Source organism: Stegostoma tigrinum, chromosome 18 (assembly GCF_030684315.1).
Source record: "Stegostoma tigrinum isolate sSteTig4 chromosome 18, sSteTig4.hap1, whole genome shotgun sequence".
Lineage (NCBI taxonomy): Eukaryota > Metazoa > Chordata > Chondrichthyes > Orectolobiformes > Stegostomatidae > Stegostoma > Stegostoma tigrinum.
In genome coordinates, this window is record NC_081371.1 from 5,890,351 (window position 1) to 5,907,453 (window position 17,103).

Below are 17,103 nucleotides of genomic sequence, written 5' to 3' on the forward strand. Positions count from 1 at the left end.
CTCCTAATGTTAGACCAGCTAACCCTGGAAAGGGTTTAGACCTAGATGTGGGCTGTTCCTATAGAAGGAATGGTGCACTTCAGTGTGATGAGTGAAGCCTCTGAACTAGCAGAACTTGATTGTGCTCTTCAGGATTTTAGAACAGAATGGTTAGACCATCAGAATTACGAAAGGTTCTTGACAGCAGATTCAGAAATAAATCGTAAAACATAGTCTCAGTGTTTGAGGGGAATAAACTAAAACATGACCCTTAAGTAAGGATTTGAAAAGCTGGTATAAGAGTGATATTTCTGAAATTGAGTTGTAATGGATGGTATTTGGAAGCAAGGTGAAATTTCATTTGGATGTTTGTGTTTAGATCTTTCTAATGTAGCATATATATCTAACCTTGTTTAGTAATGAACTTTTATGCCCTGTTGTTAATGGATATCTGCAGCCTCATGACAACATGTCAGTGATTGACCAATTTAAAAAAAACAGATGATCCAGCAAGTCCAATTTCATTCTGGGATATGACCTGTCCAGCATTATCATCAGCTGATATAATGTTAACTGCAAAAAGGGAGTTCGGAGTTGGTGGAAAAACTGGTGAGAAAATGAAAAGAGGAAGGATTTATCCTGTAGAAGATGCCCATGACCAAATGTACCGTGAGAACAGGGACTAGCCACTGTCCTGATCTTAACACATATATATTGGAATTAATCTTCTCAGATTGTCAGAATGGTTACATTGTCACCAGAAATGCAGCACATATATGTTCACTCAGGTGAAGCAAAAAAAGTCCTATTTCAACAAAGATTTCAGTAGAACAGTTATTTGGTATATTGATATTGTGGAATAAGTATATCTAGTGCTATGGAGATTAACTTAGACTTTGATGCAAAATTACCAGTTTCCAACAAGTCTTCATCAGATGGCAGCAAAACATGAATACCTATTGTTGCATTGACAACCTGGATGGAACAACCAAACATCCTGATATTCTGACTCAGTGGTAGAGTTAAGAAGTTTGAAAGTGTTCTAATGAAAACCACAGGGCAAGAGGACACATTCACAGTGGTACTAGCCTGCGTGACTGATGGAATAAAACTAAATTTTATGGTCGTTTTCTAACTTCACACAGCTTCCTGCAGAGGTTCGTTTGAATGTCCACGAAAATGTTTGCAAGATGATGATGCAGTGATGTTGTGCGTAATTCATGGTGTTGGAGTAGGTATTCTGGTGGCCTGTGCAAATAACACAACCTATTAGTAGCCAATAAGACCAAGAGAAAGCTGTCGAGAAATAACATGCAATTTGGAGTTATACCACAGGAACTAATGTCTACAATTTAATCCTTTGACATGTCTGAACAAACTAATTAGGAACCAGGTTTGTATCAAATGGAATAGTTGATTGGTTGAGACAAAAAAAATTCATGAAGAATGCTGCCTTGCTTGCTGTTTTGTGGTTTTGAAATTATAGGTGACTATTGATACACGAACTGTCCTTATATTTGCTTTCAGATTTGATGCATGTGGAGCAAAATAACTCATTGTAGAGAGAGGCTTCTGAAACTGAAAATACTAACTTTAATCTTGAGCCAGATCCTTGACCATAATGCCATTGCCAAATTTGCTTTTGATGAACCCTGCGTTGGATGTGTGCATGACTAATTTGAATATTTTTAAAATTTAATCAATGTTGTTCAGAATTTTCTTGTGGAATTATTTAATTAATTAAAATACTGATTTAATTTGAATTGCTGGTGTTATCTATCTTTTTGTATAAAGATTGCAACCACCAAAACCAGCTATTGTGCATTATAAACTATATGTCAACCTCCATCTTTGAAATAACTTTTCAAAGGTTTGAAGGTTGACCTAAACATTTTAGTATAAACAAAAGTTTAATACCTTTAATGTTTTTAAAGCTTAACTGTCTCATCTGTTTCTCTTTCAATTTCATCTCTCTTCAGTTTTCTGTACTCGATCAAAAGTTAATTTTTAATTCTTGGTTCAGACTTGTCTTTTTCAGTGAAGATTCTTCAGTATGATTGAAGAATTTTGCAATTTCTTATCCTGTTCACATGCCATGTGGTGGGCAACACAGTGGATCCAATAAGAACAGGACTCAAAAGTGTGTTGGAAACTTGCAGGTGGTTGTCAGCGAAGTGAAGGACGTGCTGTTCCTTTGCTACTGACCGCAGAATCTGGCCCTCTGTCCCTTTTTCCAATTTATTAGTAAATTCCTCAAAAAAAATCAATTAGATTAATAAGACCTGAAGTTTTTGGCCAGTTTGACAGAACAATGCCACATTAACTGACCATGATCAGCTCAGTAGTGTAATAGAATGTTTATTATTAGTACCATCTATTGTACGGAATTATACATATTTTATTTTTGGATTATAAGCTGGAATGGAAGTTGGACACTCTTGTATAGCTGAATACCAGGAGAGTTTTTTGCAACTTGGGAAAATGTACATTTTTGGCTGTGCACGACAATGTTACTTCTTGAAGCAATGAGAGGATACTTTGAAACAGAGTGGTACCATGTGTCTTTGAGTTATGTGAAAACTGCCTGACTCATCAAGCTGCAGTTTGTGACAGATCTGTCAGTTGCAGAGATGCTCAGATGTAGGACATCTGTGTGTGTGTGTGTGTGTGTGTGTGTGTGTGTGTGTGTGTGTCTCCGTGTCTCTGTGTCTCTCCGTCTGTCTCATGCCTCTTCTCTCTATATGATCAAAAAGACATAGAAAAACCAAGAAGCATAAATAATTCTAATGAGGAAAAGCCAGGATCAACAATTGAAATGAAGAATTACTATTGCTTTATAGACTACAGTGTACGACCATTGTTAAAATCAAAAAGAATCATGACAGACAATTTAGCCCACTTTTGGGGTCTAGACTTTTGATCTTCAGAATTTTGTTTCCCCAGTCTCTATCTTTCCATCTGTGATGTTTGTGTTAAACTGTCTGTTTTTTGTCTGTCTTAATCGTGAATGAGTTGTGCATGAAGTTGGATTTTTTAAAGAGGTGTAGTTTAAGTTGTATAGTAGGTTAGTAACCCTATTGTTTCTCTCCTGACTGTTAAAGTTAAGTGTGTTTACAATAAATAGTTGTTTTCTCTTAATAACAAGACCTAGTGTGAATTGTTTTTGTCCTAAATAGCAATCAAGCAAATTTGTCATGTTGGTTTAATTGGGTATTTACACACTTTGCAATGGCTTGTGAGGCTCAATTATTAGTGCAGTCTTCTGAGTTAAATCGTGACTTCATTTATATCATTTGTCTAAGAAAATCTTCATGGCACAACTGAAGTTTTTTTTTCATTAGATCTTAAAATGCATTTGTTTTCATAACGAATGCAAAACGGTAATCCCCTCAATGACACTTGACCTGGGTCCAATTTCTTTCCAAGACAGTGCTGAAGCTTGTGATATGTTTAGTTTTGAGCCTCCTTGGCAAGAGATGTATATTACTTTGCCTCAAGTAGAGCTTTGAGCATGCATTGTTTGAGGTGCATCCCCCACTGCTCAAACAACAAGAGCTGTCAAGGTGATGGTGCCAAATTACTACTTCTAAACTAGAATGTGCTAAATTCTGCTGAGAATACTGAAAATTAGTGTGATACTGAAAGGTAAAAAAACTTAAGATGTGAGTAAGGTGAAAGAGTAAACATAGATTTGTTTCTGCTCTGAGGCTGGCCTTAAGTGTGAGAGATATTCTGAGTATACTGTCACTTCTCATTGGAATCTTTCGAAGAATCTAGGCATGAAAGTCGTACAGTGTTGTGCTAGCTTCACATTTTATTCTAATTTTGTGATTTTATAACTTGAGTCACAATGTATGATTTTTCATGTGATTTTCCGATTTCAAGTTCTGCATCCTAAACCTCTCAAGAAACGTGTCCTTTGACTTGTTTTAGAATAAGCATTGAGCAGTGTTTACAGTATGCTTTTGAGAACAGCTATGTCTTGCTATTCAGGCAAAATGTATTTGAAAGCAGTGCACTCTTTCTTTAAAGAACACCATAAATAAGATCAGGTAATATGCCATTAAAAGTAATTCTGTGTATGCAACAACTTTGGGAAAGAAAATGTAGCGTGCATTTTCAAAGAAGGTGGAGAGCAAAATTGAATACTCAAACATAAAAGATTTTGACTTACTTGATTCCCTGGTTTTATATCTATTAACATTATACAAGAAAACTAAGTTATGGGAGAGGTTGGAAAGATCTGGACATTTCCGGCTTGCAAATAAGACAAATGAGGGTTACACAGATTATGAAGTTGGATGGAAAAGGTTGCTCTCCACCTCTGTTCCGATTAGACCGTGAGATAATAAGATATTGGAGTATAATTAGGCCATTCAGCCCATCCTGTCTGCCCTGCTATTCAATCATGGCTATCAGTCAACCCCATTCTCCTGCCTTCTGCCCTTCACCTTTGATTATCAAGCCATCAAGAACTTATCTATCTCTGTCTTTAAGACAATCAATGACTTGGCCTCCACAGTTCTCCGTGGCAATGAGTTCCACAGATTAACCACCCTCTGGCAGAAGAAATTCCTCCAAAGCTCAATTCTAAAGGGTCATCCCTTCACGCTGAGACTGTGTCCTCAATTCTAGTGTCTCCTACTACTGGAAAATCTTCTCAATGTCCACTTTATCGAGGCCTCTCAGTACTCTGTGTAAGTTTGAATGCAGTCATCCCTCATCCTTCCAAACTCCATTGAGTACAGATCCAGAATCCTGAACTGCCCCTCATATGCCACGTCCTTCATCCCCAAGATCATTCTTGTAAACCTTCTTTGCACCCGTCTAATGCTAGCACATCCCTCCTGAGATACACAACCCAAAATGGCTCAGTTTCCCAAATGTGGTCTGACCAGAATCCTCTGCAGCCTCAGCAGTACATCTCTGCTGTTATGTTCTAGCTCTCTTGAACTGAATGCTAATATTGAATTTCCCTTTCTAGCTGCCACCTGACCTGCATGTTAACCTTAAGAGAATCTTGGACTAGAACTTCCAATATCCTTTCTGCTTTAGATTTCCAAAGCCTTTCCCTGTTCAGAAAGTAATCTATACCTCTTCTTCCCAGCAGAGTGCATAACCTCATAATTTCCCACATTGTATTCCATCTGCCACTTTTTTGCCCACTCTCCCAGCCTGTACTTCTGCAGCCTCCCCATTTCCTCAACACTACTTGCCCCTCCACCTATTTTTGTGTCACCTGTAAATTTAGCAACAATGCCCTCCATTCCTTCATCCAGATTGTTAATCTATAATGTGAATAGATGTCAACTCATGCAGAACTCCACTTGTCGGGGGAACTGCCTTAAAAGAGACCCTTTTATCCCTACACTCCGCCTTCTGCCAGTCAGTCAATTCTCTATCCACATGATCCCTTGCCCCTAATACCATGGTCTGTTATCTTATTTAGCAGACCCCTGTGCAGCACCTTGTCAAAGGTCTTCTGGAAATCCAAATAGATCACATGTACTGGCTGTCTTTTGTCTAATTTTCTCATTACCTCCTCAAAGAATTCTAACACATTTGTCGGCTATGATCTCTTCTTGACAAAGCCTTGCTGACCCATTCCCATTTTACCATGGTCTTCCAAGTTATCCGCAATTTCATCCTTAAATATGGATGTGAAATCTTAGCAATGACCGAGGTCAGGCTAACTGACCTATTGTTTTCTGTCTTCTGCCTCCCTCCCTTCTTGAACGGGGATGTTACATCAGCAATGTTTCTATCCTCTGGCACCCTACCTGACTTTAGTGATTCCTGAAAGATTACTGCCTCCATAATCCCCTCAGCAATCTTCGTCCAAACTCTGGGTCACAGTCCATCCAGACAGGGTGATTAATCCACCTTCAGACCATTTGGTTTACCCAAGACTTTCTCCTTGATGATGACCACTCCCCACTGTCCCCTGATTCCCTTGAAGTTCTGGTTTTCTCCATAGTCTTCCACTATGAAAACTGGTGGAAAGTACCTTTTCAGTTCCTCCACCATTTCTTTGTTTTTCAATACCACTTCCCTAGTCTCATTTTCCAGAGGTACAATGCCCACTCTTGCCTCTTTCTTACCTTTTAGATATCTTGGAGAACTCTTGCAGTCTTCATTTATATTACTAGGTAGCTACTGTCATATTTCATCTTCTCTCCGCACTTATTGCCATGGTTGTGAGGCTAGATGCAAACTGCTGTTTGATACGTTTAATACAATGATAAAATAGAATGAATGGTTTGTAGAATTTAAAAACATTTCATTCATTCACTTAGACCTGTTATTATATGAAAGATGTTCTAAATTGTCAACTTGCTTATCAATTTGCAGTTGTGACTTTTGTAGAATTGTCTGAGCAAGAAATGTTTAAATTCAGCATTTTTTAACTGATACACTTGATATCACACACATTAAACCAGAGAGTATGGCCTCTCTGTCACATATTTGGGGTCTTTGTACCGTTTCCTTCACTATACCTTTTTTAAAAACGTTCTCTTATTTGTTCCTAACTCTCTTTTGTTTTCCTCTTGGCTGATTAGTGCTATAAAGCATGTTGTGATGAGGAAAGCTGCGTTTGGAGTTGGATAGTAGGAAAAATGTGGCTCTCTGTGACTTATATTCAGCTTCTTTCTGCCAATGAGCCATAACATCTCCTCTCCATCTTTGAGCCTTTGCCATCACTTTCCTTTATCTGCTTCATTTTAAACCATTATTCAATCTTGTATCTTCACGTTGCACTTAACTGTCAGAGCCATCTGTGCATTTGGCAGTTACACTTCTGTTTTATCTCAAAGATATTCCTTGCTCTTGTTTTAAAAAAAATCTATAAAATGCCTGTGGATCAACATTTCCTGAAGACATTCAGTAATTTATGGGGTGGTAGCATTGGAGAGGGTGCAGAATAGGTTTATTAGAAAGCCACTTGAGGGAGGGGAAGAAATGTTGCTTTATTAGCAATGTCCATAACCTGTGAAACAACAGGGAATAAATTTGTTGTTCTTAGAATAGAGAAGTCAAGAGGAAATTTAGTTGAGCAGTTCTGAATTATGAATAGTTTTAACAGAGATAGGTAGAGAGAAAATGTTTCCAAGCCAGTAAGGCCAGTAACTAGAGGTAAGATAATTAGCCAGGGAGTTGGGGGAGGTAAGAGTTTTTTTGTGTGGCAATTTGTTAAATACTAGAGTTTGGAATGCACTGTCTCAAAAGGGGGCAGAAACAGGCCATTGCAAAAGCAGGGAGGATCATGCAATCTGGTTATCAGAAAGTGGCGATGTCCCGTTTACCAAGATCCAATTGTTCTTTTGGTTATTATGAACCAATGATGTGTTTCTGACACTTAGTGCAACCTTCAAAAATTTCTTGTCTAATCCCTCTCCCTCCTCTTCAGTTCTTCAGTTTGTCCCTCGTTATGTTGATGTGAGATTTTGCAACTTCACTCAGAGAATTGAGAAAGGATTGACTATGGCATTGACAGAAGTTTACAGAAGACGACAAGAAAGAGAAGGCTTCACAGTCCAGGTGAGGGTGAGCTTGACTTGTCGATGAAACGACATCCTTCAAGTGAAATGTTCTTCTGCTTGTTACAGTGGCTGAAGATCCTATTAAATATCTCCAAATGAGCATGATCTTCCCAAAGTTGTGACAATTACATCTCCATACAGAATAGTGAATGCCATTTCCCATTCAAAGACTGATTAAATCTAGATTGATGTCTCAGTTTAGTACCCAGGAAGTAATACAAAGCCAGAGGAATACCCTCCTGCCCTCTCAAATGTAGATATGGCACTGATTCAAAGTACAGCAGAGAACACTTTCCCTGTCTTCCAAGTGTCCAATATTTATCTGTCAACCAATATCACTAAAGCAGTTCATCTGGTCAAGGTCAGAGCTTACTGGAACTGGCAAGTGAATTACATTGGTCATTTGTTAGTTTTGCCATTTCCATGAAATTTTTTGCACAGCAAGTTGGAGCTTAAAGCACTGCAGCGTCTTTTACAGGCCATTTGGATCATGGTCAAGCATTTGTATGTCCCTTTAAATAACTTAAATAGTGAATCTGAGTTGATAGACAGGTCAGAGCTTGAACCAGGAATTATAAGGAACATAAGAACTAGGAGAAGGTGATTCAGCCCTCTAGCCTACTCAGCCATTTAATACAGTCATGGTTAATCTCATCTTGGCCTCAGTTCCACTTTCCTGCCCAACCCTCCATAACTCTTTAATGTGTTACTAATGAAAAATCTGTTTATGGCCTCATTAAATTTATTCAGTATCTTGGCATCCACCGTGCTGTTGGGTAGCGAATTCCACAGAATCATGATCTTTTGAGAGAAGTAATTCCTCCTCCCAAATCTGCCGCCCCTTATTCCAAAACTGACTGACTTCTCGATCTACATTTCTCCACAGGGGAAGTATCCGCTCAACGTCCACTTCATCAACCTCCTTTAACATCTTATATACTTCAATTTAAATCTCCTTTCATTCTTCTAGAGAGTGAAGGCCTGAACTGCTCATTCTTTCCTCATACGACTAGCTTTTCATTTGTGGAATCAAGCCAATGAACCTTCTCAGAACTGCGTCAAATGCAATAACATTCTTCCTCAAGTAAGGGGATCAGATTCGTTCATAGTGCTCCATGTGCCGCGTCACCAATGCCTTATACGGTCGCAGCAACACTTCCCTACCTTTATACTCCTTTTGTTTTAGCAATTAATACTGAAATTCCATTTGTCCTCCTTATTACCTGTTGTGCCTCCATTCTTGCTTTTTTAAAATTTATTCATAATGTCTCGCAGATCTCTGCATTAAAGTATTTTGAGGTTTTTTCTCCATTTAGACAATACGTAGTTTATCTGTATTGAACTCCATCTGCCAAGTTTGGTTATTTCACCTAACCTATCCATATCTATTTATAAATTTCTTATTTTCTCATTGCAACTTATTTTCCTATTGATTTTAGTGTCATCTGCAATTTTGGCTATAATACGTTCTTTCTCTGCATCTAAGTCATTAATAAAAAATTTTAAATAGTTGGGGCTCAAGGACTGAACCCTGTAGCAGCCCACTGGTTACAGCTTGCCGACTAGACTAAGATCCAGTTATGCCAACTCTGGCTAACCAGTAGAAAGCAATTCTCCATCTAGCTAGTATATTACCCATAATACTGTGTGATTTGACATTTTGCATAAACATTTTTGCAGCACCTTATCAAATGCTTTCTGGAGGTCCAGATAAACCATATCTACAGGATGCCCATTATCCCCTTGAGCAGACAATTTCCCCTTCATAAACACATGCTGACTCTGGTCGATTGTATTTTGACACGGAATACTGCATCAGGTAACTCACCTCCTGATTCCTCAAAGCCTGACCAGCATCCACAAGGCACAAGTCACAAGTGTGGTTGAATACTCCCCACTTACCTGGGTGAGCACTGCCTCAACAAAACTCCAGAAGCTTGACACCATCCAGGACAAAGAAGCCCACTTGATTAGCACTACATCCATAAGCATTCATTCCCTTCATCATTGACGCTCTGTAACAGCAGTGTGCATTGTTTACAAGGTGCATCACAGAAATTCACCAAAGATCCTCAGATAGCACCTTCCAAACCCACAACCACTTCCATCTAGAAGGGCAAGGGCATTGGACATACAGGAACACCACCACTTCTAAGTCAGGACGGTGAGTGACTTGGAAATATGTCACCGTTCCTTCAATTTTGCTGGTTCAAAATCCTGGAATTCCTTCCCTAATGGCATTGTAGGTCAAGCCACAGCAGGAGGACTGCAGCGGTTCAAGGAGGCAGCTCACCACCACCTTCTCAAGGGCTACTAGGGGTTGGCCAGAAACGCTGGCGAGCCGGCAATGCCCACATCCCACAAATGAATAGAAAAAAAAATTTCATCTGTCCCATTTACTGCCTCCTTTAGTAATGATTCCAACAATTTCTCAATGACAGACCGTAAACTTAACTCGTCTATAGTTTCCTACTTTTGGCCTCCTTCACTTTTTGAAAAATGACATTGTATTAGCATTTTTCCAATACACTGAAACCTTTTCAGAATCCGGGGAATGATGTACTATTTTAACAAATGCATTCACTGTCACCGCTGCTACTTCCTGAAGACTCGAAGATGTAGGCCATCACATCCCAGAGACTTGTCTGTCTTAAATCTCAGTTGTTTGCACGGTACATTTTCCCTGGTGACAGTGATTGTCTTTTTCTGTAACTTTCGCATTACTTGTTGCTATTGGGATGGTTTCAATCACCTCCACTGTAAAAACGGAGGTAAAATTTGGATTTAGTGTCTTTGCCATTCCTGGTTTCCATTATTAACTCCCCAGCCTTGTCCTCTGAATGACCAACATTCACTTGAGCTGCTGTCTTCCTTGAAATGTAGGAGCTGTTGCTATCCACTTTTATATTTTGCATTGATTTTCTTTCTTAATTAGCCTTTGCACTTTTTAAAGACTTTTACAATATGGTATTCCTTAGTTATCGCCTTTATGTTGTGTGTAACTTTGTTGCTTAGCTACGGATGCTTCCACTTCTTGTTAGAATGTTTCATCCTCTCTGGAATATATTTCAGATGCGAGATGTTGGATATCTTCTTAAATGACTGCCACTGTTCATCGACTACCTATTAGTCGTCTTGCTCACTTCATAGGGCCAAGTCAATTTTCATGCCTGTGTAATTACTTGCAATTCCAGAACACTAGTGAGAGTCTAGGTTTCTTGTCCTCAACCTGAATTTGAAATTCCAACATGCTATGATCACTATTCCATAGACAACCCTTTGCTATGAGATCATTCATTGATCCCATTTCATTAAACAAAACTAAATCTAATGTAGCTTGATCCCTGATTGTTTTTCCAACATATTGCTCCAAGAAACAATCTCTACTGTGCTCTATGAACTCTCCGTCAAGACTATCCTTGCCAATTTGATTTGTCTGTATGCATATTAAAATCACCGATTTATTACTGTCATATCTTTCTTCCAACCTTCCCAGTATGTCCCGGTTTAAACTCTGAGCTGCTGTAGATCTATGTTAGTTTTCCTCCAGATTACTCTCACTGGAGGTTTCTTTCCCTTGCAGTTTCTTATTTCTGCTTATTTCTACTCATCTATTTTCTCGTCTGATCCGCTAACTCAGCACAGGTCCGGAGGCATCTAGCTGGAAGACTCTTGATCTTTGTGCTCAGTTAACACAGGGAAGGGAGATTTTCCTGCAGAAACTGCTTGCTCTGCCTCTGCTGGGTGTGTTTGAGGACTGTGTCGAGACAACTTTACTCCATATCTAACCCTGTGGTGTACCTATCCCAAGTGTCATTGAATACAGTTCTCCTGTTGGTAGCCCACAATGCCTCAAGGATATCTCACAAAATGTGTATCCTTCATGTGATGATGGAATTTCATATCCACAAAGACACATCGACAGATACTGTCATGGAAGGAAGTATGTGTGACAGGTAGCTAGGACAGAATGAGGTCAAAGACATATTCCTCTAGATGATGTTCAGCACAGAGGAGTATTAGTTTATTATCGGAGATTGGTGTTGGATGGAGGGTTGAGGAGAGATGAAGGATAATCAGCAGAAGGTTTGCTTGGTTGACCAGTGCCATGCGATTTCATCGGGTCTGGAACCGGCGTTGAAGATGCACAGGGCTGTCACCTGTAGTGAGTATGCTTTGCCAGTGTCTCACCCATGTATTGTTTGGGATGTTGCCTGAGGTATTATCTTATAAGTTTGACGTTTTCAGGTTTTTGCTTAACTAGTATGTGACAACTCTTCCTCTGATTGGTAGAAAACCCCAGTTGCAGGTAAGGAAGACTTTTCAGGGGTAATAGGGCCATTTGCCATGTTGTTTCTGATGCCTAGGACAACCCCAGCTGATTCTTCTGGTTTTGTTCCTTTCTTTAGACTTTGTAACATTTTGATACAACTGAATAGCTAGGCCAATTTGTTTAAGAGTTGATGGAAGATTTTCTTCCCTAAAGGCCATTAGTGAATCAGATGGGTTTTTTGCAGCGATTTGGCAGTTGCTATATGGTCACCATTGAGCTGGTTTTTATTGAATTTAAATTCCATCGGCTGCCATGATCGAATTCAAGCCTGCCTCCCTGGAACATTAGCCTCTGGATCTGTATTACTCATCCAGTCCAGTGAAATTACTACTACTTCAGCACCCCTCCCTGTCTGGCTTGCGACATTTGGGGTTCAGGTTACCATGTCATCGTGATAATGAAACACTTTTTATGTCCATGATTGAAGCAGCTCAGTAACATTGCATCTTATTAATTAAGTGAAGAAATTCTGTACACACCTAAACTATTCCCTAGTGCATTCATCCTAAACTGCATTAAATCTGAATCAGTCTTTCCTGATATTCCACTACCAGACATGTAAATTGTTTTAAATATTTCCCCCCACAGGGGTTCAGACACAGTGGTACTCTGATGAGGTGAGATGCTACCTATCTTATGCAGATTGTTATGTTGTCATGTGTACCTGCTGACCGTGCAGGTTTATTTGACAAAGATTGAGGAGAGCTGCTTCTGCAAGCCCACGTTGATCCATGAGCCAAATACAGAGCTTGACCATTCTGTCTCAAGAAAACTTGAAGCCAATTTCCACTATACGGATGGTATTCTTAGCAGAATTCAAGATCACCTCAATCTTAAGCTTTTATGTCTCTATGTTCTACAAGTTTAGCATAAGGATGTCTGCAGTATCCAGCAACTCGCTTCCCACAGTTTTCCAGAAAGGTGGTTGATAGATTGTTTGCCCTGACCAGCCCTTTCATCTTCCTCGTTAAAGATTATGGCAAGTCTATCAGTTTCTAAACAGTTGGATTTCATAAAGTACAAGAGTTACCAGTGGCACCATATGGCCATGTAGACAATAGGCCCTTCCTCCTTTGGGGGAATCTCTATCTCTTGCTCAGCATCTAAACGCTTGAACCACATAACTTGTTGAACCGCAAGCCCTTCATCCTTCACCTTTAGTTGAATTGGCACTTAGAACATGTTATGCAAGATGCTGACTTTTTTCTGTAAACTGATCAGCTACTCTTATGTCACAGTGATCAAACTATTGATCCTAAGACTCATCAAACAGCAGCGCATTGCAGTTAAGTTTCATGGTTGTGTTCAGTGTCAGCCTACTGATGTGCTTCTAGCCTGATTTTGGTTTTTTTTAAACTCTTTTTGTTTATGTAGGATGGCGTCACTGGTGGAAGAATAGGGAGGGAGATGTGCCTGTTTAAAAGTAGAAGCAGCAGTGTGGAAATGCCTGCTTATACTTAAGCTTTACTTGAGCTTCATCTTTCTACACTCCCTTCATAGCGTTCCGTCTAGGGATATCTGGAACAGAGAGGAAAAGCTTTCCTCCAGTTGAGACATGTTCTCTCTCTATATCGTAAGCCATACCTCTCCTCCTTCCCTCCCCGCACCCCCCACCCCTCCTTTCCATAGCATTATCCACTAATTCATTCAAATGCAGGTTGATCTCGGACTGCAACGTTTTAGCTAAAATGCCTCCTTTCAGACCATACTTCCAGGTATCACAAGTACTTCATTTGAATGCGAAATTTCTAAGGAAAATTAACATTTTCTAATTTTTGGTGGTGATTATTCTTGATTAAACTGGAATTCTAACAACATCAAAAGTTTCAGGTTGGGAACAGTAACTGACGCGAGCAGTGTAAAGGAACTGAAGCAGTAATACTTGAAGCAGTATTAGCTCAGTGAGTAGCTGGGGCTATTTTTGTTAAAAGGTGGGAAATTATGATAGCTGTTTGATATTGCGAAGAGATGCAATTGCAGACGGAATCAGACCGCTTCTGACAGATTAGGAGTGTAAAATGTGGAGCATGATATAATAAAGGTTTGGTTGGAAGAGTCTTTCATTATAAAGATAATTTCAGACAGAATTTACGTGTACCATGTGCTAAAAGGGTGAAGTATTGCAATGTTGCGTGTAAGTTTTAGAGGTACTTCAGTGGAATAAGTAACTGTTTTGTATCTGGCACTGCGTACTTGATGCCAGTATTTGTTGACAGCAATTGCTGCATGGCCTTTCCAAGGTCTCTTGTATCTAGCACATTTTGAACCATATTATCTATTGTTACAGAGAACAGTCAACCATCTACCAGATGTTTGTATGTGGGGATAGTGATTTTATGTGCTAATGAGTAAACTTTCTGTTCTTGAATTGCATAACCAACATCTCAAGGGTGCTAACTATAAATGTGCCAGTATAATGTTTACTATTCTCTGTTGAATAGCACTAGTGGTCAGCTGCAATTTCCTATTGTTAACATTAGATGGAAGTCATTTAATTCTGGTACAGTGTCTTTGATGCCGTCAGATATTCATTATGATCCATATTGTCAACCAGTGTGACATCTTGGTAAAACAAATAAGCTTGACTCCGTCAGCCCAAATGACACTCCCAATGTGTCAGTGCTGCAATGCTAAAGATGCTTTTCTCTGAACGAGATGTTAAATTGAGGCCCCGTTTTGGTGTTTGCATGAGCTGGTAATCAGGCAAAGACCTCAGGTCTCTACTTGAAGAGCTTCATGGAACTTTCCCATCACCTGACCAATATTTCTCCTTCAGCTAATATGACCTTAAAGCAATTAATTGCTCAACAGCTCAGTGGTGCCTTTCTGTTACTGAATAAGTACTGGAACTACCTATATAAATTATTTCCAATATCACAGTCATCATAATCCATATATTTGATGCCCACCCAAATATGAATAAATTACAAAAGACAAGATAAGAAAAAGAATTGAATGCTGGGGATCTGAAATAAACAAACAATGAAATTACTGGAGAAACTCAGCAGGTCTGACAGTATTTGTGGAGAGAAAACAGAATTAATATTTCAAGGGTTGTGACCATTATTAAGAACTCAGTTACAATTGCAGCTGCTGTTCTGAGTATTGATAGCACTTGCCTTGTTCATATAAAAGGGATCTGCTGATATCAGGCAATGTATTTTAGCTTCAATTACCTGCTCGTACCTTTTTGAACTGTGATTACATAAGTGGTACAATAAAAGATTCGCTGCTAGCAATTAGGACAGCCTGTTAGGTAATACGATTTCCCTTTTTAATAAAGAGATTTGTTACTTTCTACCTTTACTTACATCCTCTTTAAATACCGTGGCATACGTGCCCATAGTTAATGGTGGGGATTTCAGTTGTGTGTGAAGCACTTGGGACTACAGAGCAACATAAATACTTTCGCATTTCTCCGCCTGTGTGAATGATATGAACCATACTTTCTCAGTTGATGCCTCTCTTCATATGTCATGAATAACAGTCCACTTTAATTGAGCGGCAGAGGAATGGAATCTCAGAATCAATCAGTACTTTCAAATGAGGAGACGAGAAAGTTAAGCAGCTGACGGCCATTAATGAAGTCCAAATAGGATTAGTTAATGTTTGATGTAATTTAAATTGTAAGGTAGCATAGAGTAGTAAGAAGAAGTCTTCATAGATATCCAGTAAGATGAATAAAGAAGCTATGAAACTCTGTATTTCCAAGTAGGGTTTACAATGTAGAATTTCCTGGCATTGTTGTTGCACTCTGGACTCTGGTATCCATTTGAAGCCCTGTTAATTTTCTTTGATTTCATGTCACTCAGATTGTAAATGTTACCCATTCTGCTGAGAATTTCGGAGTATTGCGGCAAGGTCCTGTAAATATAACCTTTGCTATCAACGGTAGAAGAGGCTTCCTGAATGGCTCAGATGTGAGTGACTTGCTGAGGATACTGAACCTGGTGGAGTTTAGTTTTTATCTGGGATTTCCTGTCCTAAAGACTGCTGAGCGTAAGTTATTTTATTTGTGTAAAGTTGTGATATGAATGCTGTCAAGTTCCTCAAATGATTAAACTGGATCAGGAACCTAATTTATTTAGCTAATCTAGCTGCAGTGAAACTTTAGACCAATCTTTTCTGGGTAAACAAAAGAAGCTGTCACATTGATGTACTTGGATATGTGCAGAAGTAGAATTGATTCAGGCAATCCTAATGTGTGACTGTGATTAAGCAGAATATTGAGCTGGGTTTTTATTTTAGCCCTTTATTTTCATCAAGATGAAAATGTCAGTGCTTGCAGTGGTGCACTTTTACTAATGCTGCAACTGTTGTGTTTTTATCGGAGGACAGTCCTGATCCAGGAGAACACCCTCAATTCCAGGAGATGATCTGGTTGCAACTCTTGAGTTCTCAGCAAAAGTCATACCCAGGGCTGAAGCCTAGGCATTACTGTGTAGGAGATTGGAATCAAGAACAGAGCCTCAAGACGGCATTGGATATCTGTTCCTCTTTTCCTCTTCTGTAAATGATTCCTCCATCTTTACATTTGTGTCTTAGTGCACATATTATTTGGTCATTTAATTTCCTAGGATCCAATAGAAAAGTTTGTTTATTAATTTGAATTGACTTCTTTTGCTTGCCATTAGACAATGAAGGAATAAATATGCCATTGGATCTGTGGTACAGGCTATTAAGTTTATCAACAGTAAAAAGTGAACAGTTACAGAGACATTAACACAGTAGTTTTTATTTGGTTAAACTACTTTTCTTCTCAGTCCCTTTATTCTTTATTCCATCTCGGGATGAGTGCATCGCTAACTAGGCAGCATTTATTGCCCATCCCTAATTGCCCTGAGGGCTGTTAAGAGCCAATTGCATTGCAGTGGGTCTGGAGTCACATGTAGGCCAGATAAGGATGGCAGTTTCCTTCCCTAAAGGACATTAGTGAACCAGATGGGTTTTTCTGACAATCACCAATGGATTCGTGGTCATCATTAGATTCTTAATTCCAGATATTTATTGAATTCAAATTCCACCATCTGCCATGCTGGGATTCGAACCCGGGTTCCCAAAATGTTGTCTGGTTTCGGGATTTACAGTCCAGCAATAATACCACTAGGCTCCCCTGTGTTACTTCATATCCAGTGCAGAAAATGTTATTGGACACAACACTAGTCTGTTCACAGCACTAAGCCAGTATTTGTGTCTGAAACTTTTACTTCCATACATCGTCTACTGAGACTTGAACTACTTGTCTCCATC

At 39.2% G+C, this 17,103-nt stretch overlaps 1 protein-coding gene across 2 annotated transcripts in view; it reads left to right on the forward strand.

Annotated features, from left to right (window-relative positions):
• The window catches only part of si:ch211-1e14.1 (UPF0606 protein KIAA1549), a 200,247-nt gene that overhangs the window by 107,217 nt on the left and 75,927 nt on the right, over positions 1 to 17,103 (forward strand). For both annotated transcript variants that reach the window (XM_048549365.2, XM_048549367.2), the window contains exons 5-6: positions 7,388 to 7,518; positions 15,666 to 15,852. In XM_048549365.2, coding sequence (XP_048405322.1) covers positions 7,388 to 7,518; positions 15,666 to 15,852 — 318 coding nt within the window. The remainder of the gene's footprint in view (positions 1 to 7,387; positions 7,519 to 15,665; positions 15,853 to 17,103) is intronic.